General features: G+C 40.1%; 1 protein-coding gene and 4 non-coding genes across 5 annotated transcripts; 4 read left to right on the forward strand and 1 right to left on the reverse strand.

Moving 5' to 3' along the window:
• Window positions 1–26,035, reverse strand: LOC119731822 (neuronal acetylcholine receptor subunit alpha-10-like). Its single transcript, XM_038205094.1, has 6 exons — window positions 25,903–26,035; window positions 16,881–16,939; window positions 16,362–16,406; window positions 16,073–16,182; window positions 7,295–7,836; window positions 1–1,781 (listed from the first exon to the last, which is right to left on the reverse strand). Exons 1-6 carry the CDS (start codon window positions 26,033–26,035, stop codon window positions 1,153–1,155), a joined length of 1,518 nt encoding a protein of 505 aa, XP_038061022.1. The 3' UTR covers window positions 1–1,152.
• On the forward strand, window positions 3,943–4,014 carry Trnap-ugg. The gene has a single exon. It is a non-coding gene; the product is annotated as a tRNA-Pro (tRNA).
• Window positions 4,106–4,177, forward strand: Trnap-cgg. Its single transcript has one exon. It is a non-coding gene; the product is annotated as a tRNA-Pro (tRNA).
• Trnap-cgg lies at window positions 4,428–4,499 on the forward strand. Its single transcript has one exon. It is a non-coding gene; the product is annotated as a tRNA-Pro (tRNA).
• Trnap-ugg lies at window positions 4,593–4,664 on the forward strand. The gene has a single exon. It is a non-coding gene; the product is annotated as a tRNA-Pro (tRNA).

A 26,035-nucleotide genomic window follows, 5' to 3' on the forward strand; every position in this document is an offset into this window, starting at 1 on the left:
TCTACTTTGAAACAAGTAAAATGGATAAAGATGTAATTATCACTAGACAAAAAAAATATTATAGCAAGCTACGAATTGATATGTACAATGAAAGATGCGGATATAATGCGGCGCCCGAAACAAAACTTCATTAATAAGTTTAATTAGCCTTTGGTTGCTGCTGCTCCTGGTGGTTGTTGGTAATAGTTGTTTTGTTGAAGTTAATTACTAATAGTTGTTTTTACATTTTTCCAGATCGTGATTTCGGGTTAAACCTTATACTTGCTCAAGATCTTGTCCCATATACCGTCAAGGTGAAATTATTTGTAAGACCTGAACTTTTGCTCCAGGCAATTTCCAAAAGTTAATCCTTAAATCCCTCACTCGTCACGTCCCCGGGGCTTAAGTTACACCCTCCATCCCTTCGCCCGCTTATGACAGCGATGAAACTCGGGACAAATAAACACTAAAATCCATCCCACACGGGCTGATGAAATCCGATCACGAGGGGATCTTCCGCGGCCCTGAAACAGTCGCATCCAAAACTCTCCAATAAATGTATGGGTTATTAGCCGACCCACATTTTCAGTGATAGAGGCGCGATAGACGCGAACTCTAACTGCAAAGCGATCATGTAAAAGGAGTGATGTTCTCGTTGACAAATTCATGTCGACGTTTCCATGTAAAGTGGCATTTTCACCGATGTAATAATCCTAGCTCAAGAAGAATTATGCAACGGCATTTCGCTTTGTAATCAAATGCCGAATTTAGGCATGAACAAAATCTTTCAAGGAGAAATCCATGATGTCTGGACGACGTTTTCTTTTTCTTTTCATTGGAACACAATTCAGTATAGCTAATCCACGTTGACGTCTTGGATATATTTCCAAATATCGGGTCTCGTGGAGTCATTTTCACTCACCGAATTTGTGTATGAAAATCGATATCATCAATCAATATAACTTACAATCGGTAGACCTAATTTTTACTCAATCAGACGTGAAGATAGGCAAAAGGGAGAAAATGTCCATCTTTTCTTGATAATTCGGCGTTTTCCTCTCTCCTTGATTCGAGAAATATGAGCATCATTGAATTCAAATCTGAGCACATCCAGCAAATACTCACACAGATAATTATATGAAAAATAGTTCAAAGAAATATACCACTCTAATGTTATGTAAATCTGCCAGTGGCAGAGAGAATAAAAAATAGAGGCAATGTGATGTTGACGAGCGTGAAGATGATAAGAAGCGCGCGGTCCACCACGGCGGCCGCGTCCCTCCACTCACGGGCGAAGTCCTCGTCTGCATCTTTGGTCCGTTTCCGGTCTGTCAGGTAGTCCACGCACCGGGCCAACTCGCTGACCTCTCGCTCAAGCCGCAGCGTGACCCTGCTGGGCTTGTGATCACTGCCCAGTTCAATCATCTCCACTGTACCTTCCAATGTCATCTCCTCACTTCCGTTTGTGAAATCGTCGCTCAGGTTCTCCTTGACCGAGGTCGTGCTGTCGTTGTTCAGGTAGTGCGGAAAACACCGGACTTTGGTCAGCAACCCATTGTCCTGACCATGGAACTTGCGCTTGTTGATACCGCGCGTGTGGTACTTATCCTTGACTTTGTTCTTGGTGAGGTGTGAGCGGTACTTGCATTTGCCTACTACCCGGGCCAGCCAGCCGAAGATGAGCTGACGTAGGAAGGGAGGCATGGGGACGCTGTTCTGCTCCTTGTGGTAAAGATGAAGCACCCAGACAGACATGAGGACGGACATACCGACCACGGCAATCATGACCACGAAGTATTTTCCTGGGAGGTGGAAGAGGAAAAAAATAAGACAGATTTTAACTTCGGTGAATGAAGACAAAAATAAAGGTTTCATATAGAAGCTAGATAGAAGAACAGATTGGTGACAGGTGTTTTCCCTCAACCTTTGTGACTCGGATTCGAATCCCACCCAAACCTTCCAGATGCCTTTGTAATTGTTCAGAATATTTATGACGGGTTTCCCCACCTTTGATAACTCTAAAACACGACAAGTTTCTTTGCGCTTCCGAGATGCAGTGCATTTATGCTTTAAAACGGAGTCGCATCCTCTAATTAAATGACGCCTTGTTTGTCAAGTTGAGCAAGTCCCTTCATGAATCCTTTAAATAAGAACTGTGCACAATACAACTTCTGTCAGTCAAAATATTACAATCACTTCACACCGAGTGAACGCTTTGCGCAAGCGCCGTACTCCAAAAACTTTTGGGATGAATATTCATGAGGCAAACAATAGAAAGAATGCGACGCGCGCGCGACGAACACCTGTTGGCGTGTCACAACGCGCAGTGGTCCCTTGTGTGAAAACAGCGTGCATGAAACACGCATGCATGCTGCACTTATACAAAGTTATAACACTGTGAGACAAGTACGACAGCAAGTTCATGTCAAAACGAATTAAGCACGGACTTTTCCCCTAAACCCACATTCTCTCCTGGATTGGAACATATCAAATTCCCTGCGGTCGTACTATCGCTTCATTGACAAGACATGAAGGTAAGACAATCCCTTTTGAAACCAGAGACGTCGTTTTAGTCTGAGCGAAATTGAAGTTACATTTTAAGCCCTGTTGAAGGTGTTGGTAGTTTTTTTGCCCTCCGCATTATGTAAGTGCGCGCTTGAGACGCGTGTGAAAACATGCCTCGAGCCAGTTATAGGGTTCTTGTTAGACAAAATCAATATCTAAGACGGTCCTTAACTTGCAGTCTTGCACTGTTTGCAGGGTTGGGATGTAGCAAAGACTGCTGAGTACATGAAATATAATTTGTATTGATGACATGAAGGGTAAATCTTCTTTGGTATTAAAAATTCCCATCACTTTCTGTCAATTACACCTAAATATAGAAAACTCTGACATCGTGTTATGTACATGTTAAAACCTACTTGGGAAAGGAAACCGACCGGATTGATTACAAACGTGCCTTACTATCCTTCTGGTCGTGAACTTACAAGGTTAGCACGTCACAAAATCTTCAGTTCCCCCGGGCAAAGATAAAAACAGATCACAGAAAGGACACTGTCCGGTACATGTATGTGCAGTCAAAATTAACGAATTCATGCCTGGGTGAAAGGCGCCAAACTGATGACGCATTTAGAAAAAAAATACTTATTGATTTGTAAAGGCTTTTTTATTACTACCTTTTTTTCTGAAAAAATTTGGGGGCTTTAGTAAGGGAGCATAAAAAATAATGTGGAATCACTAGAATTTTGTTGCTAATACATTGCTTTAAAATATGTAGAGTGGACCTTTGGCCGCTATCCAAAACGTAACCAACCAAAATTATTGTTAAAAAGCTTACTTGGTTAAATATAGTAATGTCACTCAACTCCCTGAGAGATGATTCCTTATTGTGGCATGCTGTCATTTTGAAGATAAACAATAATAGAAGGTCATTGCCAAAGATGTGTGAAGTGACACATTTTTGGAAATTTCCAAAAATATCAGTGGAACAGCGCGGAAAACTGGAATAGATTTGGTCACACGGCATCAGTCCATTAAGATCCACCTAATCCGAACACATGCGAATTATGCACGAAGACAAAGTATGCCGTAGCGACCGTTTTACAGTGCGGATGGATGTAATCTTCATCTGAACAATGTCTCGATGTCTCACTAAGATGAAGGGTTTGAGAATGAGCAGTGCAGCGTTGTCTTTATGACCTCTGAAGCGGGGTCAACTTATTTACACGCGCACATAGGCTCAGCGTATCGCGTATACGCGTATGTGTGTACTTCAGAACGGGCCAATCAGACGACTGACAAGGTATCAAGGCGCGCATAGACTTAAAGACTTAAGAGTGCGAGAAGTCCCGGGTTCAATTCCCGGACAAGCCCGTATTTTGGGGTCTTGTTTTTGTTAAATAATTGTACCTCATATAGAACATCAAAACTTTAAGTGGCAAAAGATGGCAGTTGTAATTCAACGGCTTGTTGGTCTAGTGGCATGATTCTCGCTTTGGGTGCGAGAGGTCCCGGGTTCAATTCCCGGACAAGCCCATTTTTGGGTCTTTTTTGATAAATTGTACGTTTAGATAACCGAAACTGTAAGGTTCAATGCATAATGGCGAAAAACTCTTGTGTAAACAGCGGCTTGTTGGTCTAGTGGTATGATTCTCGCTTCGGGTGCGAGAGGTCCCGGGTTCAATTCCCGGACAAGCCCATATTTTGTTTTTGTGTGTGTTAGATTGTACCTTTAGAACATGAAAACTTTATAAGTGGCGAAAGACTGCAGTTGTAATTCAACGGCTTGTTGGTCTAGTGGCGTGATTCTGGTGCGAGAGGTCCCGGGTTCAATTCCCACAGAAGCCCATTTATAAACTCTTTTGTTTGTTGGTATAAATTGTACCCTTAGAACGTCGAAACTTAACGATTTAATACATAATGGGCGAAAGACGCAGGTGTAATTCAGTGGCTTGTTGGTCTAGTGGTATGATTCTCGCTTCGGGTGCGAGAGGTCCTGGGTTCAATTCCCGGACAAGCCCTTTTTTGGGGGTATTTTGTTGTGTGTTAAATTGTACCTTTAGAACATCGAAAGTATAAGATTTAATGGTGAAAGACCGTTGTTGTAATGCAGCGGCTTGTTGGTCTAGTGGTTTGATTTTCGCTTTGGGTGCGAGAGGTCTAGGGTTCGATTCCCGGACAAGCCCCCCCCTTTTTTTCCCCCTTTTTCTGCATGGTATCCGCAAAACAAGTGGATTTTTGCCATTTGTGTCATTGTATAGGTCTGACCATTAGCAATCGTTAAATGGTTAATATTTCTTTGGGATAAACTGATCTTAAGATTAATTTCGAAGAAATTTCACAGTATTATTTGATATCTTTTTCAGTTAAACTTTTTTTTTTACTTTGTGACATTAACAAGTCAAGGCACTAAACATTATGAATGATCACATACATTTTGAGACAAATCATATGCCAACGGCTTTTCTTTAAGAGAAGAACTGCATGAGTTAAGAGCCTATCAATTACCATGCACGAGTTCAGTCACCTGTAATACGATGAACCGTCTTCATTACCTGATTTATTTGTCTCGGAATTTCAACAGAGACACTTGTCCTGCGGACCGACGTGCCTGATCGACCGCACACTTTCATCTTTCGGAAATTGAGTGAAATGATGCGAGATATTAAAAAGGTAATATCGATAGCTGGGCCCTTTGTTTTTCCCGAAACGGGGGGCTATACTTGCGGGGAACAGTGTTTATGCGCAACTGAGACAAAACCGTCAGACAGTTATGTACTCTGAATGATAATTTGTCGTAGTATCTGTTCTCGTAGCTTTGCAATGTAATGACGTCACAATGTGCTAGCCGCGTTGCATTTTGGGAACTATATTGTATAGTTATTTTGGGCCATCGAAACTTGATATTGAGGATTCCTTTGGTAGGTTTTATGAATACAAGCTTTCTTTGCAATGTAGGAAAAAGAAACAGATCCCTTTCTCTATTAAAACCTACAATTTTAACACATTTAATTATAAAAATGTGCAGTCTGAAAAGAAAATCATTTAATTAATAATAATACACAAATAATAACAAGATACTGAATACAAGACAGTGAGTTAAAAAAACTTAAAACTAAGTAAGATGATAAAAATATTAAAGCCCGGAGAATTTTCGTTTGGTGAAAGGATTTGTCGATTTATACATTAATTGCATTTACCAGAAACTATCCACGCATCCTGATACAATAAATATGTTTAGAAAAACAACATTGAGTTAGTCATGAATATTCCCAGAACTCGGAATTTTATGTTGTTACGAAATAAAATGCCTTTTGATAATAACAACAATAAGATCCCGCCTGACCTAAGTGCACAAAATCCACTACATAGGTTGAACAATATCGAGCGTTTTATTAAATTTAACTCCGGTTGCTGTAGAAACGGATGTTTCTTATGTCTGAGCATATTGTTGTGGCATCTTTCGCGATGAATAATTGCATTTTGGAGAACAATGGTAAGAAAAGAAGGAAACCTAAAAGAACCATCCATGTACGGATTGTTGAATAAATTTAATGGAAAGCCAACGGATAAAAACATGACAGAAAAATTTCATGGCATGCATGAGAAACTTAATCTTATTTTCTTTCGATTGAATTTGCAGATTCTCCCTCAAAAGACTGTGAAATAAACCTATAGACGGTATCCGCCTGACGGATTATACCGGCTGGCTGTCAGACTACAGTATATGCGTGAATCGAAGAATGTAAGTTGACGGAAATGAACAAAAAAGCTCTCTCTTGATTGTTGTAAATGAAAAAAAAACCCAGATTCATATCGGGTGAGTTGTCGATTAAACAAAGGACTCCTCGGTCTCCGTGATAAATCTGTCAAAAAAGGTATAGTTTACCAAATCATCGTGCAACTCTACTTAATATGTGTTTTTTTACTTAACTAGTGGAAAATCGTGGAATCTTTCAAGTTATGCAGTTGAAAACTATATCTCATTAGCTCATACCCGTTATGGGGTATCTAATCCATTAAGAACGCTGCAAAAACAATACACGGAAATCCACCTGTTATACCCTGGATGTCCGTTTCCAAGCGGACCCCAATACGCTCGAGGCAGTTTCCAGGAAAAAAATTAATGAATTTGAAATTCAAGAATCGCACCCTTCTCTCGAGTCTGGACCTGGCATTTTCTAGTTAAAAACACAAGTGTAGGTTTTTTCCCCATACAAACACAAGTGCCTCTCCAGGTGGGGCGTTTGCGAAATGCACTTTGTTTGTTATCGAAAACCAAGAACCAACCCCCCCCCCCCTCTTGTTTTTGCGACATTTGCAATGTAAACTTTGGCGCAGCTGCTGTGTAAGTTATAATTAACTGGTCAAGAACGGCTAGCGTATTTATGCAACCAATGTAGCCTTTAAGTCATCGTAGGCAAGTTGCTGGTCTAACAGTATTCAGGAAATGCAGTGCTCCCCTCTGCCTCATCTACTGGACAGGCTCAAACTACCTCCATTTACATCACGCCGTTATACTAGGCAGTCATCTGCATCTCATCAACACTCAGTTGTCATCCCAAACTCATGTACCTAACAGCATATCAGAGATCCTTCACACCATCATATGCAATGATTTCGCTTCTGCTGTGTTAGCCCCATCTAGCCAATGTTTTAAATCCGTTGTTCATAATTTGTTCCTTGACATGTCCCTGCTCATTATTTAGGAAATTTAGCTGTGGTTATCTACTAGCTTCATGTCCTCTTGAGTAGGGTCTGTTTGAGGATCGTTTTAGGATTTTTTTTTAGAATATAAGCAAAGAAGTGTACTCACCCATGATAGGAAACGTCCCATCTGATGCTGGTGGTATGGTAGTGATAACCAACTCATTGAAGACAATCAGTGACAGCATGGTGGTGATGGAGAGATTCATCTTCTCTCCAGACTCAGGAGGCAGGTAGAAGACAAAGATGGACAAGATAGAGATGAGAACGTAAGGCAGGATGATGTTGGCTACGTAGAACTCAGGCTTACGTTCGATGACCAAGGTGTACTCTACGTCCGGGAACTTGTGTTCACAACAGGTGTATTTGATCTTGTGGTTTGCCACCGTCATATCTAACAGGTCCCACTCCCCGTTAGGCTGGTAGTTGGCCAGCTCGGGCTCGGGTCGGGACAGCACGATGTCCACCCCCGTCTCGTCGTAGGACCAGGAGCCGAATTTGAGTGGGCAGCGCTGTGTGTCGAAGGGGTAGTAGGTCAGGTCTACCTTGCAGTAGCTGATGAAGATGTATGGGGTGTTGAACTCGATTTTCCCGTCTGAGTGGACCACGCAGGAGAGGCCCAGGTCCCCGCTGAGTGGGTCCTGGTCCACGCTGCAGTGTCAATCAATAAAAATAAAGAAGTCATTATTAGGAGTCTGGTTAGCAGACCGTATTTACCAGTCTGTCAAGTGGATGTGTTTTCAGTCCCTGCTGTCCTTTCTCTTGAATATTATTCCGGTGCTTTTCTCGCAATTATACTGTACAATAACTCTTTGTCACTGCTCTCTCTCTTAGCTCTTGGTTCTTGGATTTTAAAACTACAGTGCCTTTGCCCTTTAAATTACTGCTGGTTTCAATATCAAAAGAAGTTGAAGGAGCATTTCTGATTGTCGTTTTGCACACCATGTTCTACATAAGTACAACGGAGGAAAGTGGCAAACTACCACACAATCCATTTTTTGAACACAAACCCATAATTTGCTGTCTAATATTGTCAAACTTTATTTAATTATACAAGCTACTTTGAATGGAGCAAGGAAGGGTTAGCATATACATTATGTGATGGATATGCGGAACATGGGAACACAGGCAAAATATATAGCATAATAGTGAAACATGAAAAGTTCAAACTGAAAATACAAAACGCCCAGCACTCAACAAAACGTTACAAAAGACGTATGAGAACGGCCAAATCTTTTTAAACGCCAAACCATGACCGAATGAAGGAGTTGATCACGGGGTTAATCCAGGGCAAAGTTAATGTAATATTCGATATCAGTTACAGTGTTTGGTTTCGAGTTTCAAATTAGATTTCATATCGTGACGGGATGAAAAGCCAACGTTTCGCTTTTTTTCAATTTAGCCTTTGGGTTTTAAGGAAATGAACTTTGGAATTGGATTAGAATACTGTGCTCATTCTTATCCACGGACTTAAACCAACATAACTTGAATTTTCTTTCGGATAAGTATTCAAGTATTTTATACATTGAAACTACGTTGAAAGTTTTAGTTTAATCCACTAAAACCGTTGGAATCCCAACGTCACTGAGGCGAGCTCTTGCTTTTTGACACAATTAAACAAACATAGGTTGCTGAAATAGCGCCAATAAATTGAATTTTACGTCATTTCTAACAAAGTATCAATACATTATTTTAATGTTTTGTTTTAATTTTTAAAACAAAATGCAAACTGTAACACAAAAGGCAAAAATATGAGATCATGTTATACCAAAAATATCAGGCATTAGGCGAATGTTAAACGTACTTTTTAAAAAAAATGAATCTATTTGAGATCAATGTTTCTATCATGTCCAATCACTTTCCATGAGCTACTGTGCGTGCTAATAAGAAACCGAACGAGCCCAAACTTCCAACTCTGTAGGAACAGCGTACACAAATGCAATCTTCTGCACGCGCTATAGCGCAAAAATAATGTCCACACATCATGTGTCGAACGGCAATTGTCAAATTCAATTGATTTTTCCCCACTCTTTTTTTTCCAAGGGTTCATGCCTCCAACTTATCCTTCAATTTTGTTGATAGCTAACAACTTTATTAAAGCCACAAGATCTCCCAGCAGGAGAAAACGCATTATATTTCCTTTCTTCCCCCACAGCTGTACTTTCCCCTCTCGACAAAAAATTGAACTGCTGTCCACTATTGTCACATATTTTATTATATGCTTTACAATCATTGGAATATCGATTGGGTATGACGTACTAAGTCTTAGCAAATCTTTTTTTTTGTATACCGAAGTACAATATTCCTGGCTCCGTTCAGAAGTGCATGTAAAACAATGAGTGACCTTGTCAACGGAAGGAAACACACGTCTGTGTCTAAAAGCTAACATTATTAACACTCCCCCGATGCACTTTTTGAAGAAACTGCAGTATTTTGGGGGCGTGGACACGTGCAGTATCATCTTGTAGTATTATACATGTACCTTTGAGGAAAAAAGCTATAGTGCGAGGACAAAATGTCGATTCCAATTTTGGCGTTGGAAACGAACACACGTATTAATTAACATATCACGGTAAAATCGCGTCCACGTAGCTTGGGAAATTTATTGTCCAATAACATGATTTACAAATGGTCGCGGAACGTGCAAAATCTGAGACAAACAAAACTTAACGTACACAATTCCACAGGGTTGTCTAAGGGGCGTGGCTAACTCGAAGACGGCGATAGGTCAATTGTGAAAAGGGCAGACCCTTAACCTTTACACAATATATTTATTGTGGAAAGGGCAGACCCAGTTCTTACCTCTCGTGTTTATTTTGAGTTCTGTATTTTGCTTTTTGCAAAGTGGTTTTCTGACAATTTGTTGTCTCAATCAATCAAATCGCATTTGGGCAGTGGCTATTTAGGATATTTCTTAATTAGCTGGTTGAAGCATGTCTTCCTTAAATGCGCATTGCTGAGATTTTAGTATCAAAATATTGCCTGATTTGGTGCTGCATGGCTATAGTCTTATAGTCTTATCAGATTCCTTTTAATCGCCTCTTCTGCAAGAACCTTTGGCGAGAGCTTTCTCTCGTTAACATCCTGTATCGTAATTAACTGTCCCTTCTTTTCATCCTCATGTCAGAATATTTCGCGTCTTCTCCTTGGTATGCCACCGGCGTAAGTTTGCGAATCCTTAGTCCTTGTCGCACCATCCCTGCCAACCCATTAAAATCGTGCCCCATCGCCACAAGCTTTGCACGGACAGGTCGCTTTTAAAACACCGCCAAGGCGTGCGGGCGGGAAAGAAGAGCTTTTCCCGCCCTTTTTGCAATATAAAATACCAGGTGAGATCACCTCTCGCACACAGGGGAGCCCTTTCTGGCCAATTTCAGTAATTGTGTCTCGCGCGAACCCAATCATGATAAATTGGCGTGATTAAAATGGCGATTGCTGTAGTGCGAAAGTGCAGGCCTTTTGTATATTTTACAACAGTGCCGGAGTGCAGGGGGTGGTGACGCGTTGTTCCGCCCGGCCCTGGCCCTCGGCGCCCCCGGATACTCTGAAGGGAATCGACCCAAACTTGGGAATTAACGACGACCGAAACCATCTCCTTGTGAAGATTAAAATTGAATTATTAAAGATTTTCTTATCACCGAAAGGGTCACTCCCAGTACATGTACCCAGGTAACAAAATTACATCATTATATACACGAACGTTGCAATTATACTTTTAGGCATTGCTACAGGTTTTCATAAATAAAAAAGAACAAAAAAAATCAGTAAATGTTTGATAAGATAATCCTTTCCCTTTTTGCATCCATCAATGTGTCAGGTCATTTTAGAGTCAATGGCCTTCCATACACCATGTTCGTGTGACGTCATATAAGACGGTTGGCAATGAGTCAAAAAGCATTTTAAACGTCTCACATAATTATAGTGACGTCAATAAACCCAATCCATTTTTCAAATGATAGATGTCATTGTAAAGAAGAGGAACATGCATGGTTTGCCTTCTGTTTAATCTGATTTTGTGCTTTATTTTCTTGAGGCCTTGATCAAACGTAGCGGTTTTTTTGTCATTCTTCAGTCAAACCATAAATGTTACGGTCATTGTACGACGAGGTCACTCGAGTTTACATTTTATTCCAACCCAATGTTTCGAGGCATCGATCTCACAAGCCAGCCACCATCCGCCATTATTGATGCCTTCGTGATGCAAAATGTCGCTGACCGATTAGTCAGATAACCGTGTTGCTTTAATCAAAGTCTCCCCTCCGATCGACGGACGATCACCCTCCCTCCTTCCTCTAACACATTCCGACTGCGGAACACTCCTTATTTTAAACAGAAGAAGAGACTTTTCCGGTTGTCAGTGGCTCGTCAGTTCGCATCGACGCGCCGACCAACGCCCCGGGAAACTGTCAGGAGTTGACGCAGCAGTCCCTCACTCTAGCATTAACATTATACAGCACTCAAAAGAGCGCAATATTCGCCACTTTCCGCAAAGTCGCACAAAACACTTCCGGGTAGATAAACCGTGGTGAACCTTCTGAAAGTTGGACACAAACATAACAGTGAGAAATATCAAGACCGACCTTGTCACGTCGAAAGCCACTTTCGTCAGATTGTCTCGGGATGATGTGACCAATGATACCATGTTCTTCGCACAAAAAACAATTTGTGATATTCACAAAGTCACACACCCAAAAAACAATTGCAATTCCGACAGCAGCAATTCAGCCATACAACTAAACGGATTGAGCAGTCGGATTACTCTTTCAGTTATTTTTTTCCCTGCTTGGATTTCCCGAGGCGATGTTCTTCAGATCAGAGCACTCGACCCCGGCTCTCACCGCCCTCACGCAAGGTGGCAGATCGACAGCTTCCCGCTCGAAATTAAGTCTTCTTAAGACACAGACTCCCTCTCCTCCGGTTGTGTAAACAGATCTTGCATTATCACCGGGGAATTCCAATATCACTTTCCTTCATTTCGCTCCCAAGTATAGACATCGAACGGCTAGCTTAATTCTGATATCAACAAAGAGGGTGTACTTCTTTTCCTGCGCGGTGTTTCAACACTCGCAGGTGCTTCCAATCTTGAAACTCTTATTTGGTATTAATGCGCAGGAGGCTGCAGAGTCTTGAAATACACCTGTTTTCTGGAATCGTTTCCCCGAAGCAGGCTTAGGGATGAATCATAAAGACGTCTGAAAAATTAACCCTTAATACTGCAGGCACCGGCACAAACGTCTGAATACCGTCATGGGTAAAACGACGATAAAATTAAAAGAAAACACGCCACAGTTAGAAATTCTCTGCAAACTTGATAGTCAAATACTTTCCTGTTTTGTGAAGTAGATCCTTCACTTGTGGCTAGGGATTTGTTTGGACTGTTTTTGTCTTGATCGGATACTGACAACCAAACTAGATTTCACGTCTTTATGATTTTTTAACAAAAACATGAGCGTTCTCTAAGAAAATCGCATCATGGTAACTTCATTACGAATGAAAGATCTGGTAGCAGCTGCGGTGAATTGCGTTGTGGCAGCAAAAAATTCACCCCAAAACTACGAAATCTTCGACTATCAGATTTAAAGGTCGTGCCTTGTGAAACCATGGTGAAACCAAGCGATGTGCTAAGCGAAGCTGAAAATCACATGACGTGACAGGTTGAAGATAAACACTGACATCACACATGACTACATGTCGATGAATCTTCACGATGACAGTTCAAGTGAGTCCACGACTGATATCTCGTATTTTTTTTTACACAGTTGTTATTTTGCCAATATCCTTATGTTGTAAAGTAAAGACGTCCATATTATAATTCTAAGCATTGCATATAAAATCCAACCTTCACCAGTTTCAAGATGCGAAGGAAACAGTACACATGAAACCGTTAATGTACATACTGAACAGTAACATTAGCAAACACGGTCGACGCCGTTAGGTTTACTTAAGAAACGAACGACATTGATATATCTCTGGACTTGTATGTCACGTCACGTCCTTATATTGCTTTGCATGACACCACACTGCCACCTTCTTGTCAAATTTGATTTTTTTCTATGTACACAATTCAAAAGTGAATCACGAGTGTTGGGTTCGGTGGTCGAGACAAAAAAAATCGCCCTTGGTATCAAACCTTCTCATCAGCAAACCTGGGAGAGATGTTCATATCAGTATGCAAAAAAAACCCCAAACGCCCCAAAAAGCACTGGATGGGAATGAAATCGTGTGGAAAATATTCCGACGTATTTGCGCGGCAAAGATTTGATTTGTAAGGGTAGATTCGGAGGCTATCACATCAAGGACTGGCTATAGGTACAACATTGTGTCATGTTGTCAGTTGAGTTTATTATAATTTCAATTTTATAAAAAATGTATAAATTAAATCCAAGAAAATAATCAAAATATATATAAATTGTATCACGCTGAGTTTTGGAGATAACAAAACCCCCCAAAGTTATTAGTTATGTGTCATTGCAGCTTGAAAACAGATTTATGTCATTTGTTGATATTTTGGTTGTCAGGGATCCTTGCTTGGCCAGATGCCGAACAAGCTTCTCGCATTTCTTCTTCGTTTTGTCAGAAAAGAAACTTTAATTGTTCCCTGGAGCGTACCAAGGAGGGATTCTAGGAATTGGAAATATTCTCTTAATTGGGGGCATTGACGTTCCAGTTCGTGCTTTTTCTGCATTGAGGTTCATTGCCATGTGGTGTGTGCGACCTACTTACCCTGCACTCTTGAAATTCATGTTTTTAATTTGTCTATAATTAGTGTTTATAGATAGTCCAAATTCCCTAACCCTATTTTTGACTCCATAATAACGCTGCAGAGGAATTTTGAGACTAGTGTCACGACTTCAATTTCTAGAGATGAACAATGTGAGGTTTAAGAATGGAGTCGATACAGTTGTCATGAATTTCATACATGACTTAAAGGTTATGTGTAGCAATGTGCATGGAAAACAAAACCTTGCCATCAGAAGTGTTCGACGTTTTCCATGTTGGAATGGAAACATAATAATAAGGAGATTTTGGCATTCACGAAATCAAGTAAGAAAGGTTATTGGCTCTTTGAGAAACATTGCTTTATATTTTTAAGATTCTAACATCTGGGGCCTTCATGGTGCTGTAAAAATACAGCATTGAAGATACATAGTGCTAGTGTCATGAATGTGACCAGATCTGGGTTGACGACTTAGTGGGTGTGCATAATCCGATGAGCTCACGGCCAGGGGCAATGCACGAGCCATTTACCCACGGAAGTAGCCTCAGTCACCTGCTATCTCATTATTGCCCTCTCCTCGGACAAAAATATTGACATTTCCGTACAGGGCCGCTGGGTTGTGTTTGAATAGCTCTCCTTATGTTCCAGTCCGCGTTTCTTGCCTTGCCTCCGTTTGCTCATCTTTAAGTCCAGACGGCAGCCTGACACAGACGGCAGTATTTTCTTTACGATTGCTGTTACATTCTAAGTGTTGTGGGGATGTGAAATGTTCCCGGCTTTTTTGCCCCCATTGTGTTGTTCTTGAAAATAGTCTCTGAGTGTGATATTTTCCGCCGGCGAGTTTCGGTTATCAGTTCCAATTTAATGCACGACTTGCTGGCTGGAAGGTGAATATACAAACTATACCATGGTCTCAAATGTACTATCTGCCCATAAGTAGAGTATAGAGTATAGAGGGTTAACTATTTCATAGCAGTAAAAGTGAAAAGGGGTGGGGCATATTTCCCTCTTGTAACAAAGGTATACAAATATAGAGTTATCCACTGGAATTTTCATGTAGTTAAAAATCACTAGAAGAGTATTGTCGGATTATAATATTATTTTTACTGTAGCGTACGACAAAATTAATCATACTAATAATAGTATGATTATTCCACATCGAAAGGCTTGAAGGTGGAGCTCTCTCATTTTGATAAAGACTTTTTAACAGTTTACTTTTCTGAGCAGTTAATGGAGACGTACTAGATTTGGAAAGCAATCTAATTATCTTTAAAAGCCAAGAAGGGGACATTGCCAGGATCAGTCCATTATAGAACTTAATTGATTCTCAGTTTGTCTATTATGCGGGTCCAAAGTCGAGGGTGTGTAGAAACGTCACGTGGTTGATGGAAATCCACCGGGGAGATTTTCATCCACAGAGGGCGGTGTTCGCTGCAGAATGTACCCTTTTCCAATATAATCAATGTGGGAAGATTTTGATCCTTGATAAAACGCGTGTACCTAAACTATCCACTGGAGTTAATTTTTTTGTTCACATCCTAAAGGTTCACTTACTTGCGTCACTGAAGCGGGCAGCAACAAACCAAGCGCAATGGCGGAAAGATTGTCGCGACTTCCGCTAATTAAAACTGAGAGTTTCGTGGTTGGAGTGCCATGGCAACCAACCACATCGGCCAAACCGCTTGTCTCCTCATTGCGTGAATTTAAATCACATTGTGTTGAGAGCACTCCGCTTTCAAAGCACCCCACTTTACATGTAGAAATGCTTTTGTTATTTCGGAACTCTCGTGCAAGTTTATGATCAGGCTATATATAATTTTTTTTTTCAAATCTACTCTCAAAATAAAGATGCTTATCATTTATTTGTGAGAATCTTTACATCGTTTTTCGTAAAAATGAGCATGTCATGGTAAACACACAAGTCTAGTGACTGCCGCAAAGACATCAGTGAACCACCCTTGAGCTTAATACAGTCGGTTTTAGTGAATTTGAAATGATTATGGCTTATCGTTGCTAAACAGCTTTATAAAGGTGAATTAATCCACGAAGAGAAAACGTAAACATGACAAATTTTATTTTAAAACAAACTTTCTTAGCTCAGTGCGGAAACAAACAGTTAAGACTACAAGAAAATGCAGAGTGATTTTTTGGGTTGGTCCCACTACTTACCTCTGGTACAAGACTATATCAGGTTTCCAAAGCATGGTCGCTGGTATCCGCACCACCGAAGTATTATTAAATTTTGCCGGATTCCACGTTAGAAACTCGTCTTTCCAACTCTAAATAGTAAACAAAAAGTAGATAAATTGACTTTAGTGAATTTGATGTGGCCTTCTGCTGTAGTATCTGCACCATAAACTATAATTAGACACTCTGTTCTTTAGTAATACGAGTTTCTGCATGGGATCGAGTTCACTATTGCGAATTGTAGAAGATGAGAAAGAATCCATTGCCTTACCATTCGTAGCCAGACGTTAACTGATAGTTGCTGCTTCACCTCATCCTAAAATATGAAAACACAAAGGAAAACAGAAACAAATTACAATTCACAGAAATTGATAGATAACTCTGTTTTTGAGAAATAGTCTTACAGTATGGTGTAGCTCTGTTGAAGCAGACTAAAACAGTAGTTAGCACGATTAAAATATACACCCAAACCAAATCCTTTTTTCATAGGCACTCACATATGCGTAGGGGTAGTACCAATCTAAAACGAAATCCATTCTAATTTGTTTTTTGTTTTTGTCTACTGCATGAGGACAGTATTTGCTTTGAATGAAAAGAATCATGGCGTGGAGAAGGTTCGTGCTTATACCTACGCAGAATCCAGACGTCTTGTAAATCAATTTAGGTTACCACTGAGTTGGAAGAAAATTTCAAGACATGAAAATTGATCTTGGTTCGCAGCCCTCAATTATGAGAAGTTTTAAACTGGTTAGTATGGGGGAGGGAAGGGGCGACCCCTGTAAGTACTGACGTGGACATGGACAAATTGGAATGTATTCTGCTCTGCCGATGATGCAGAAAAGACTTTCCCTATGAAACAAGAGTTGAGATGAGATGTAAATAGATCAAGAGTCAGTGGCAAACTGCACAAGATTAGGTTTAAGCGGCGCAGGTGTCTCATAGATTGCATCGATGAGGCTGCGCGATGAGAAAGAACATATCGGTCGACGACTGTTTCATGTCGCGAAAATCGTGTAATATTGCGCAGGCATTAATTCGGTGAAAGTTTGAATAAAATCATTGACGAGTCAAAAGTACTAAGGACAAATTGAATTGACGTTTTTGTTGATAGTTGAACAAATCCCTCATTTATATCTGTTAAAAGGCTACATTGAATACTGTGTGACATTGTTTTAGTCTTTTGTCGATATACAACAACAAAGTTACAGAAATTGGTATGGTTTCAATTGGAATTATTTCTGTTGACTATAAAGAGTACTAACTCAACAAAATGTGGCAAATTATTTTTGGATCGAATTATTACTTTTTAGCATTTCAACAAAATACCTACCAATGCAAACTAAAATAATGTGTCTTTTAGTACTTTTAGTACTTTTAGTAAGGGAGTAAATATGTACTTGGCAGATTTCAAACAAGTACGTTTAAGACCGGCTCGGGGCATGGACGCTGATGATGGCCCGCGCCGAAGGCGAGGACCAATATCTGTACCGATCAAACACATATTTATTCCCATTCATAATACCTTTCAGTCAAAAAGTCAAAACAAGTCAAAAATTATAAATTTCCAACGATTTTGTTCGACAATTTTACTTCATGTTTTGTGAAACACCGCTCTAGCTATGTTTATGGGTTTGTGCCTCTGAAAAAAATCTATGATTTGAGAGAATAATGGTCGAATGGAAGACACTGTCGTCACAGCGCAATCTTACAACGGAATATGAGTGAGATTGGCGTAACTTCTAGAACAGGATCAGCAGAATTGGCAACAGGGGAAATTTGGAAGATGATACGCTGTCAACAAGTATTGGAAATCTTTGTGGTTGAGTCCCTTTTGAAGTTGAAAACATCCAAGTTCTTGTGTCATGTCAACGCGTTCCCAATCAAGTGCTCAAGCCCGACGAGTGCACTTTCATGCTCCGTGATTTATGCATTGAATGCTCGTTGGCGGGCGCGAAGCGAATGATCGAGCACAAGCGATGGGGATCGAGGAGCAGACGGAGTTCTCAATCCCTGTTTGGTTTCGACCCAGCGGTCGAGAAGGGGTCAAAAATCAGGCAGTGGCAGGTTGCTCGCTTCCCCTTACCCGATGTAAAAACATCACAGTGTTGATGTTACAGTAAAGACTTGCAAAGGAGATGAGGGCTCGTGCGCTGCTTGGAATCTTAAAGAAGGGTGCGGGTCAAGCCGAGAGTGCGATGCTCCTTTCGCCCGTCTCCTGATTTATTCTGTCCCGTCCTTCTCTGATTTATTTTAGTCCCGTCCAACAATATTTATACGTCAGCATGGTTTGGTTGATCGATAGACAATCTTCCTTAACTGTTCATCTGCACGCCATCTATCGATCGCTTCAGCTGCCAATTACGCGCAAATCAAAATGCATGATTTTGGTTAAAAAAAAAAACACCTTCTCGTTCTATTATCAAAAGACAAATGGATGCCTCAAGGGATGTCTTGAGAAAAATGCCTTCAAAAGGGAATCGTGTTGTGGCAAATCCCTCAACGCGCGGAAATCATTGTAACACACGGTCTAAACAAGCTTTAAATTGATTGTGTCGTGAAAAAACCCTCACATAATTATAGTTTTGTTCGCCTTTAATCAATTTAAACATTCAAGTGTTGAGGGGACTTTAAGAATTTCATATTTCCTTTGGCTTTGTTTCTTTATTAGTCTGCCTTGATCGTAGGGTCTTATTACGTCATGTGTGATGGACAGGTCTGACTCAATGGCTTTGATTGGGTTTACAGCATTATTGATTTGCTCACAAAAAAAAGTTGTACATTTTCAACTGTCCGTGTACTTCAATCGATGCACAACATGTTCTTTCAGTTCACATTACGTAGGTTTTTTTTTGCACGGTATATCTAAAGTTTTCCAAAGTATGTGTGCGATGACAGTTGAGACTTGCACATGATGCTGTACTTTATGTAACGGAAGATGTATAAATTTCCTACGAAAGGTATGATCTTGCGTCTGTGCGTGAACCTATGACAATCACATCTTTTTTGCTGTAAAAAAGCTTGACTGAAAAGCGCATCTGGAAAAGTAAAATGTCAACAGTATCAGACAACTGCATAACCTACTGTGATTTGACACAGCAGTAAAATGTACTCGATCCACTCCTCTGTCAGGCATGCTGTTGACGTGGATGGCCTATACCAATTAATACCAAATAGCAATCATTAAAAACTGAACAATGGAGGTGTTAAGTTGCATACAAGGTATAGTTGTTGGCTCCAACGGCAAGTCTTGATAGTTTTATACCCACATTTTGACTTTGGAGAACAGTCATACATAATGCATTATTTTCCATACAGGAAATCAGGACAGAAATAGTCGGAGAATCTGTGTCGTATTATCGTTTGGGGAAAACACCTCCCTTTTTGTTTTATTTATGCAAGGAATTGGGCCAACCAATAACTTATTGAAGACTTCTGGCGGCAAAAAGTCAGCGATCCAAAACCGGCAACCCAGTTTGAACTGACCTCCACCTCACGGCAAATGTTGCCATGGGATCGAGTGAAAAATGCTTATCAAATGTGATCAGCAAATCTCTGCTGAGGACCAGTGAATAGTAATGTGCCTCATGTGATATTTTAGTTAGTGATCAGTTTTATTTCCGCTAAACAAACTAATTCTGTGCTGGGGACAATGGGAGGCTTTTTGAAACCCTTGGTGGCAGCAAACACACCGGTCCTTTTATATTATTTGCGTCATTTTGAACATGCGCACATTAGCTTAAATTTACTAGGCATTGCAACATCTTTTCTGCTAGGCTTGCTATATGTAAATAGACCCTGCTAACATTCTGCGTGTTCCGAATTTCGACTGCAATATCCCTCAAGTTCAATACCCGCGTCTGCCCCAAATCTATCACGCATGCGCGGCTTTTTTTTTTATCTTATACGCGAGCCCGTGAGCGCGCGTGAATGCTATTAATTAAGTTGGATGACACCCTGAAAAAAAAATCATCACAAATCGTCGATGATGCTGGTCCAGGTTTACAGAAAATAGCTCCAGGTCCTACCTTCCCAAGCCCTTTAATATTGCTACCTTTTTTTTCTTCAAATTAGACGGTAATGACTGTTTCGGTTGTCGGTGCGATCTCTAAATCCGCGCGGTGTTAGTTTTGTCCCACGGGAAGATTCTAGCGTTGCTCGTGGTGGCTGGAATATTACTTAATTAGAAGGGGCCGGCTGGGGCTGATCCTTATTGGCTAATCTACAAATTAAAGAAGACTTTTTTTCTTTTTGGACGAATACACACAAAAAGATGCGAGTGTAATTCCATTCGAGACACATGACATTCCCGCTATTGTACGCAGCAGTGTATTCTCATCCAGGAAATTGCGTAGATTAGTATACTCCATCTTCATATATTAATTGCTACGAGTTTCCACGACCACGTTTGTTTGTAATATTTGGCAATGCGGATAACGCATTGATAACGCGCCCATTTATAGACAGTTCGGTGCGGGTTATACCAAAGCTTATACCAATTTTATGGCGTCACATCTGCAGTTCTATTCTTGCATTCGCTGTTACCAAACCAAATTCTCTTCGCTCAAAAATTCGCCAGATTTATAAACCAGGCCTCATACCGATGAAAGTGTGTTTTTCCTGTTGGACTTGACCAGATAATTCAATTCAGACGTATACACGATTGTCAAGGTAGTTGTTGGACGACGTGTGTTCTTAAAGAAAAAACCTCCCTATTTGGGTCAGTAGTACAATCACACTGGTGCTGTCATCATCGGCCAGCGCTAGGCAAGCTGGTCGAGGCGGTGGCTTTTTTCATGCTCCTCACCGGGCGAATCGGACGAATTATCTCAAGTCTTGCGGCGCTCTTGAAAGCGCGCGCCGAGCTGGCGTGTGGCTTAATTGCACAGACGGCTGTTTCATGGCCACACATTCGGTCAAATTGAAAGCGAACAGAGACCTGCTCCTGTGATTAGTCGCTATAAAGCAAGTTCATCTTAGTAGTCTTTACATATCAGTTAATTATAGGCAATTTCCATTTGACCTCAAAAGCTTCCAATCGTTTATATTGTGCAATCGAGACACAAAACAGTCGTCCGTATCTTCGTTGGCAGGCCTCACCCTATAACAGCAACTTCCCCCACCAGTCCTCCAAGTCGTTACGTGTCGGAATGCCTTCCCTCTTTTGCCGCCGAATGTATTTAATTTTACGCGCCACAAAGCAATTTTTTCCCGCACTTTTCCGCCGTCCGTTCAGTTTCCAAAGATGCGCCTCGGGTTACGGCTAGACTCTTTTTCTGGCGTTCAATCCCTCCCCTTCCAACGTACACTTCATGTATCTGTATCGTTATCATGGAGGAAGGCGTGTATTAAGATTGTGCAGATATGAATTTGGTATGCGCATTTACAGATACCTAATACAGGTTACATCCTACTTCCATCCAATTTGAAGTGCGCTTAGCCTCTTTAAACATATATCCTCTTGTCATAAGCTTATTAACTATATCCACTCTTTGATAACCTTTTTATTTCGAAAAAAAATCAACGAAAGGCGAAATGATAAAACTTGAAAAAAAAAACCAAAACGCGAACGCGAATTTGCGACGTCATGGAGAGTATTCGCGATGCGAATTAGTAAAAGTTGAACACATTTCAACTCGGGCGAATTTCGCAGAGAATGTTTCATGACGTAAAATTCGCTTCGCATTCGCTTTGGCATGAGGTATGAACCGGGCTTTAATACGAAACTGACGTCCGCAACCCTGCCTGAATAAATGTCGGTAAACGTAACGTAATGTAATCAGTGAGAAGAATGATTATATCGGGGAGCACAATCAATTGTGAACAAATTAAATTGGAAACATTTCCCCCGTCTTCGAATGTCAAATGATTGTCGTCAATGCGTTCGTGAATGCATGGCATTTTGGTTAATGGTAGGCATGTTTTAACCAGATTTGTTTTGACATGTGGGAGGCAGATAGTAGCTTTAACGACCTCCAGATATTAACCACATTTGCTTTCTAGAAAAAGCCACATTAAAAAAAAATGTAATTATAGGAGTGAAGCGTAATAAAATTGTTATTCCAAAATGCTTCCCTTTACGTATATTGATGCTGTACGCTATTGCTATTTTTTTTTTTTTACATTCAGTGCTCTCTTGAGATATAGATTTGGAATTTTTAAACAAAGATATTTTGTTTGTAAATTGCTGGTTTTTAAAACATTTACAATTAAAAACGCCATCAATTCCCGTAAAGTAAAGCTTTGAAGTCCAATAGGAAGTAAATTGTCTCTTATATAATCACAAATTTGGCAGTCTGGGGTAACAAAATCAGAACCACCAATCCCCATTCTTTCAAATTCCTACTCAAATCCTAACAATATTACTTATGTTTCCCGTTCTCATGCTTTCAGAAGATGTATGAGTACACAATGCATGTAGCAGATATGCCAACGGAGCGAATGGAAATCGATTGCCAAGCAATGGTAAGATTCAATTGAATTCATTCATTCTTCAATAGCAGTTACCACGTAGAGTTCACAGTCCACTTATTAGCATTTTTAATTCTGGTTTATTTTATCCTTTTTTCAATGCACCGAATCACAATCGCCCTTCGAGGGTCTGAAGTACGTGCGTAATTGTGTGCAGTCGTGCTCGTGTTTTTGTCCTGACTTTTACTTAGGGCAGTACGTACTGCAGGCCACAAAGATTTCTTTCCACGTTTTATTGATTGTGTGACGCTGCTTAACCCTTTCCATCGTCAGAATATTTTGCATTGTTAATAGTTCAGAGTTTATAATAAATACATCGAAATGAAGATATTTCGAACTACAGGTTAATCGGCACTGGGAAATTAAAAATTACAATTTGGTATTTCACAAACGTTTGAATTCAAAACAAGCAAGAAATCATAAAATAGCCTGTTTTTCAACTTACAGAAGTCTTCTATCGTACATATATGTTAGGCACATCTCCTTTTAGTGAATATTCTATGTCATTTGCTCACGCCAAACAAAATACGTTGTCGAGGTATGCAAATAAAACCGACGAGCGTTGTCCCTCTGAATCGCGCACGTACGTTTTTAATTATTGAAATTCGAGGAGAGAATTGACATTGAACGTGAACCTGATAAAGCCTCCGCTCTCAGTTGATGCTAGCTGCCAATATTAGCTTCCAAAAGAAATCGCTAAGGTTCAAGAACCGAACAAGTCGTTGGCTTTACCCAACTGGCGTCTTCAAGTTGCGTAATTCACATGTCGGCCATCTTCATTCGAAAGCAAGGCTAACCCTTCATTATTAAAACTTAACATGTGTAGGAAGAACATGATGTAATTTTGGAGTCAGACCACAGATTGAACCTGTTGTAATGTACAATTATAACTATTTGAAAGAAAATTCCCTCTTTTTTTGCATAAATGAAAAAGTCGACCCAAGACTAGCACTGCAATTATTGTATCGTAGTCTGGCAACTTGTCGTAGTCTACATCAGATATACAAAAGATTCAAGAAAACATTTAAAATGATCGATGCGTGAATGAAGCCCATAATGGTGCAGGCTTAGACCACTCAAAAAGGAAAGAGACAAAAACTTGCGTGAATGAATTAAAAATAAGGACTGATCCTTACGGTTAAAATGTAGCGGATAGCAATCGCGCCAAACAAGGCGAAGAAACTCCAGACGTATAATTGCTACCTTGCAAGCCATTCTGGACGGCATCGAGGTAATTCCCAGGGGAATGCCTTCATGAACTGATAAAATGAACACTGCGGCAATATCGTGAATTGTAATTGCACAATCTGCGGTATAGGCACGCGTAAAAAAAGGTACCTTTACCGCAGTTCTCATTTTCATATTTCCATGCACGTAATCAATACTGCTTATATTTACATGTAGTTGGTTGTTCATAAGTTTGTATAGCAAAAGCAGAGTAGGGATCCTGCAAATCTTAAACATGGTAATGTTCCATTCTTCGGTACATTTATGTCAGATTTAGTAGTAGTACCACGCAAAGGTTATATCTGCCTTTGCGCAGGTGCAAAGCAGTGTTCCCATGATCCACGGCTTTCAGTTCCAATCAAATGAATCCACTTTAAGGTAATATGAACTCCGAGATGAACGGATAGGTATCCCTCATGTATAAGTCATGTGGTGAGGTTCATTTGTATTGCTTCAGACCTAAGTAGTACACAATAAACACATTCTGTTGAGTTACACAGGTTGATTAACACAGCCATCAGCTACATGAAACATTCAGCTTTTCGCCTTTTCACGGCTGAGCGGCTGAGGGCGTTGTTCATTTGAGAGTCCGAACATCTGACTGCAAGGTGGACTATTAAATCCTATCAGAAACAAGATGATGATTGACATCATGGCATAAATTCAATTCAACTTGACAGTTAACCCAATGTCAATATTAGTCGTCCTTCTGTCTACAACCCCCCCCCCCCCCGCATAACGTCCAACAAATCCAACCAAACGATGGTAGATGACAGGAAGTTGTCAATACAAAGTCTAGGGAAAATAGGAATATCTTACACATGTGTAAACGTTAAACAGTGACTGGTGTCATCTTTATTTGGTATGAATTCTCAAAACCATAAAATCCTAATTTTATTGTCTTTTGCAGTTTCCTTCTGAGCCACACTGCTCTTGCTCTTTGAAAGGACCTCTTTATTATTATTTTTTTTTAATTAAACATTTCCATTAGGAATAGGTTTGCAAATAAAAAAATCTCATAAAGCATCGGCTTTGTCTTGAAACTACCGACCTTTTTAGCATGGAAATCCTTTCCGTATATCCTGCCACTACGCTACAAAAAATAATGCATTTTTGTCATTCAGCAAAATGATCGACCACGCTTATTATTTCTGTATTATGCACCTTACCAATTCCAAATGGATATGGACTGTAAAACTGAATACCATATTGCCAATTACCATGACTTATGTACAGACTGGACCGGCATTGCTGTATAAGCAATGCCAATCTTGTGGGGATTTGGGACAAACTGCATGGCCCTTTTGACTTTGCCGTGGTTGGCAAATTATACTGTTAAAACGATCAAGGGCTTACTCGTTGCATACTGCATAATACGGCGTGATTATGTTTTTAAAACCAAAGACATAGGCCTACCGACACCATGCCAACAAGACACTTCAAAGTCCTATTTTACTTTAAACATTTTTTTTTTATATTATCTTCGAAGTTGTTTTAAAAATCTGGATTTTTAATAACATTATGTACAATTTTTGTTTTATAATGATACATGTAGGCCTACGTCTTGCTCAACTGACATAAAAAAATAATTATGAGAGTGTATGCATCATATGTTCGAGTGATGTTGTTTTTTAAGAAAAGCCAAAGTCCCAAAATGACGTCATTTTCGCGGCTTTAGAGCATGCCTCGCGTGGAATCAGTCTATCAACATCTACGGGCCGACAGTATGTTTTGCAAAGTGGAGTCGATCAATAAAAACACACGTTTAAAGGGTTTCTGTCTGGTCAGAATGATTGCCACGGCAAAATAGTCAAACAGAAGAACACATCAATGCCAGTGAGTCATGCGTGCACTCGAAAGGTCATCAGCAGCTTGTACACTTTGAACAGAACATTGTCTCTGTCTGTATCACTCTTATTTTTCAAAAATCATTTAATAAGGGTCTGCTCTGACCGTCGCCAGGCCATCTTTAAAACGATGTTCAAAATGCAAGACTAAAATCAAAATTTTTAAGATTTAATATCGCTCGCCAAACATTCCACGTCGTCTCTGCAAGCGAACAGCTACCATTTTTGGGACAATAACTTTGGCTTATAATTATTGCCAATTAATGATACTAAAACAATGTATCGTAAAAGAATATTGTAGGTTCAAAAATAAGTAACGAAGCACTCTACAAAAAAGGTGTAAGATTGACGTCAGGTGGTTTTTTTTAATAAGAGCGCAGTTTTTGAATTGTAAATACAGCAT

This window comes from Patiria miniata, unplaced genomic scaffold (assembly GCF_015706575.1).
Source record: "Patiria miniata isolate m_02_andy unplaced genomic scaffold, ASM1570657v1 HiC_scaffold_24, whole genome shotgun sequence".
Classification (NCBI taxonomy): Eukaryota; Metazoa; Echinodermata; class Asteroidea; order Valvatida; family Asterinidae; genus Patiria; species Patiria miniata.